The sequence below is a fragment of the Pecten maximus genome, unplaced genomic scaffold, assembly GCF_902652985.1.
Source record: "Pecten maximus unplaced genomic scaffold, xPecMax1.1, whole genome shotgun sequence".
NCBI classification, from domain to species: Eukaryota; Metazoa; Mollusca; class Bivalvia; order Pectinida; family Pectinidae; genus Pecten; species Pecten maximus.
Genome location: NW_022979579.1, coordinates 330,135 through 332,762, shown reverse-complemented (window position 1 = coordinate 332,762; position 2,628 = coordinate 330,135). Strand labels below are relative to the sequence as shown.

The following is a 2,628-nucleotide window of genomic DNA, read 5'->3' as shown; positions in this document are numbered from 1 at the left end:
TCAGCCTCAGCCTGATAGATGTTTTGACCGCCAGGGCGAGGAACATTACCAGCCTGAGAAGTGTCAGCCTAGTTACCCTCCAACACCGATGATGGAGACCCAGGGCTATGAAAGTCAACCCGTTGGAAATAACCCTCAGGGTCCTCAGTGTTACAGATGCGGCCAATATGGACACTTACGGATAGGTTGCCGTGTCATCATGGATCACTCCAGGAAGCATTTAAACTCCAATCGGCCTATGAGCAGGGGGTACCCATAGGTCGAGGTATGTCAGCCTGGAGGACGCCAAACCCCATTAAGCAAGAAGTTACCAGACGGCAGGAACCCGACAACCTACCCGGATTAACTGGGGACTGTAACGTTGTAGACCTTTTTCTCGACAAACTGCCTGCGAAAGCCTTGCTAGACACCGGGGCTACAGTATCCAGTGTTAGTCAGGGTTTTTATGAGAAGAACCTGACACACATACCTCTGCAGCCTATTAGGGAGGGATCCTTGGACATTCAGGTAGCTGGTGGAGCCCGACTACCCTACTTAGGATATATTGAGGTTACTCTGCAGATAGACCGGGTACGCAGAGAGGATGAGTCCAGATGTCTCTTACTAGTTGTGCCTGACTATGATTTTAACCAGATGGTACCAGTTCTACTCGGAACAAATGTACTTACCCATTTTATGGAAAGATGTAGGGAATGGTATGGTGAGAGATACTTACAACATGCTCCTTTGACGACGCCATGGTACACTTCTTTTCGTTGCATTTCTCTTCGGGAAAAGAAGTTGGAGAGGAACGGATATTGCCTTGCAGTAGCACGGAGTGCAGAGTCCAGCAACATTGTTATTCCGCCTAACGGAAGGATAGACATACAGTGTAAGTTGGACAGGGAGGTTTATTACCCGGATGTCTGCGCCTTGATGCAGCCCACTTCATCTTCTGTCATCCCTGATGATATGGATATAGCACCCACGATACTTACCTACAATCATGGTAAGAATGGACTTGTATCCGTAAATGTCTCCAACTTGACTACACGGACTGTTATTGTACCAACTCGCGGGATAGTTTGTGAACTACAGCCTGTACGAGTCCAGCACCCATTACATGGAGTGATACCTGAGGATAGGAATGAGGAGTCCCCAGACAACTACCTCGACAAGGTGACCTTTAATGTTGAGCTGGATGATGGATTACTGAGGAGAGGAAAGGAGGTGTTATCCTATTTTCCAGATGTTTTCTCTGCGGGAGACCTTGACCTTGGCCATACTATTGAATTCCCTCATCGGATTGAACTTAGCGACCCTACACCATTCAAACAGAGGCATCGGAGAATACCACCTGCCATGGTCCAGGAAGTGAGAGAACACTTACAGCAGTTGCTGGCATGCGGAGTTATCAGAAGATCATGCTCACCCTGGGCGTCCGGTGTAGTCCTAGCCAGGAAGAAGGATGGGTCTTTACGGATGTGTATCGACTATCGCCAACTTAATCAGAGGACTATTAAAGATGCCTACGCTCTCCCACGGATTGAGGAAATACTGGACTCCCTTTCGGGATCATCATTCTTCTCCGTGTTGGACATGAAGAGTGGCTACCATCAAGTTGAGGTTGCGGAGCACCATAAGGAGCGTACAGCTTTTACTTTAGGCCCACTTGGGTTTTATGAGTATAACCGGATGCCGTTTGGTCTCGCTAACGCCCCGGCCACCTATCAGCGATTATGGAGCAATGCCTCGGGGAATTACATATGGTGGACTGTTTCATCTATCTTGATGATGTCATTATCTTTTCATCAACCTTTGAGGAGCACTTGGAGAAACTTCAGCGTGTACTCCAGCGCTTGAGGGAACATGGGATAAAGCTGTCACCCAAGAAGTGCTCATTCTTCCAAAGCCGCGTCAGATATCTCGGGTTTATAGCGACAGCAGCCGGTATTGAAGCAGACCCTGGTAAAGTGGAGAAGATTATTAATTGGGAGCGGCCATCAAGCCCGGAGGATGTTCGCCGGTTTTTGGGTTTTGCCGGATATTACCGGAAGTTCATCAAGAATTTTGCAAAAGTAGCCCGGCCTTTAACAGATCTTATGCCGGCACCTAAGAAATCCGGAAAGAAGAAGGACAGCAATGGTTGTTGGAATTGGGGAGAGGAGCAGGAACTTGCGTTCATTTCATTAAAGGAAAGATTAGCCTTCCCGCCAGTTTTAGCCTATCCGGATTACACCAAAACCTTTGAGGTTCACTGTGATGCAAGTCATAAAGGTCTCGGAGCTGTGTTATACCAGGAAAAGGACAACAGGGAACATGTCATCGCTTATGCCAGCCGGGGATTGTCAAGGTCGGAGCGAAACTACCCAGCTCATAAGCTCGAGTTTCTTGCCATGAAATGGGCTATTACGGAGAAGTTTAAGGACTACCTGTATGACCATCGCTTCACTGTGGTGACGGACAACAACCCCCTCACTTACGTTCTGACGAGCGCGAAACTTGACGCCACGGGTCATCGCTGGCTAGCAGCCCTCTCCGCCTATGGCTTCAACATCCGATATCGACCAGGTAAATCACACATAGATGCCGATACGTTGTCTCGGTTGCCAACTCCAGGAACCAGTGGTCATGATACCAAGGAGGACA

General features: G+C 48.5%; 1 protein-coding gene across 1 annotated transcript; it reads left to right on the top strand.

Moving 5' to 3' along the window:
* The first annotated feature begins 267 nt into the window (after window positions 1-267).
* LOC117318985 lies at window positions 268-1,842 on the top strand. The gene has a single exon (XM_033873898.1). It carries the CDS (start codon window positions 268-270, stop codon window positions 1,840-1,842), a length of 1,575 nt encoding a protein of 524 aa, XP_033729789.1.
* The last annotated feature ends 786 nt before the right edge of the window (window positions 1,843-2,628 follow it).

Bases quoted from the DNA above. Each gene is read 5' to 3' on its own strand.
- LOC117318985 (XM_033873898.1), top strand. From the start codon at position 268: ATGTCAGCCTGGAGGACGCCAAACCCCATTAAGCAAGAAGTTACCAGA.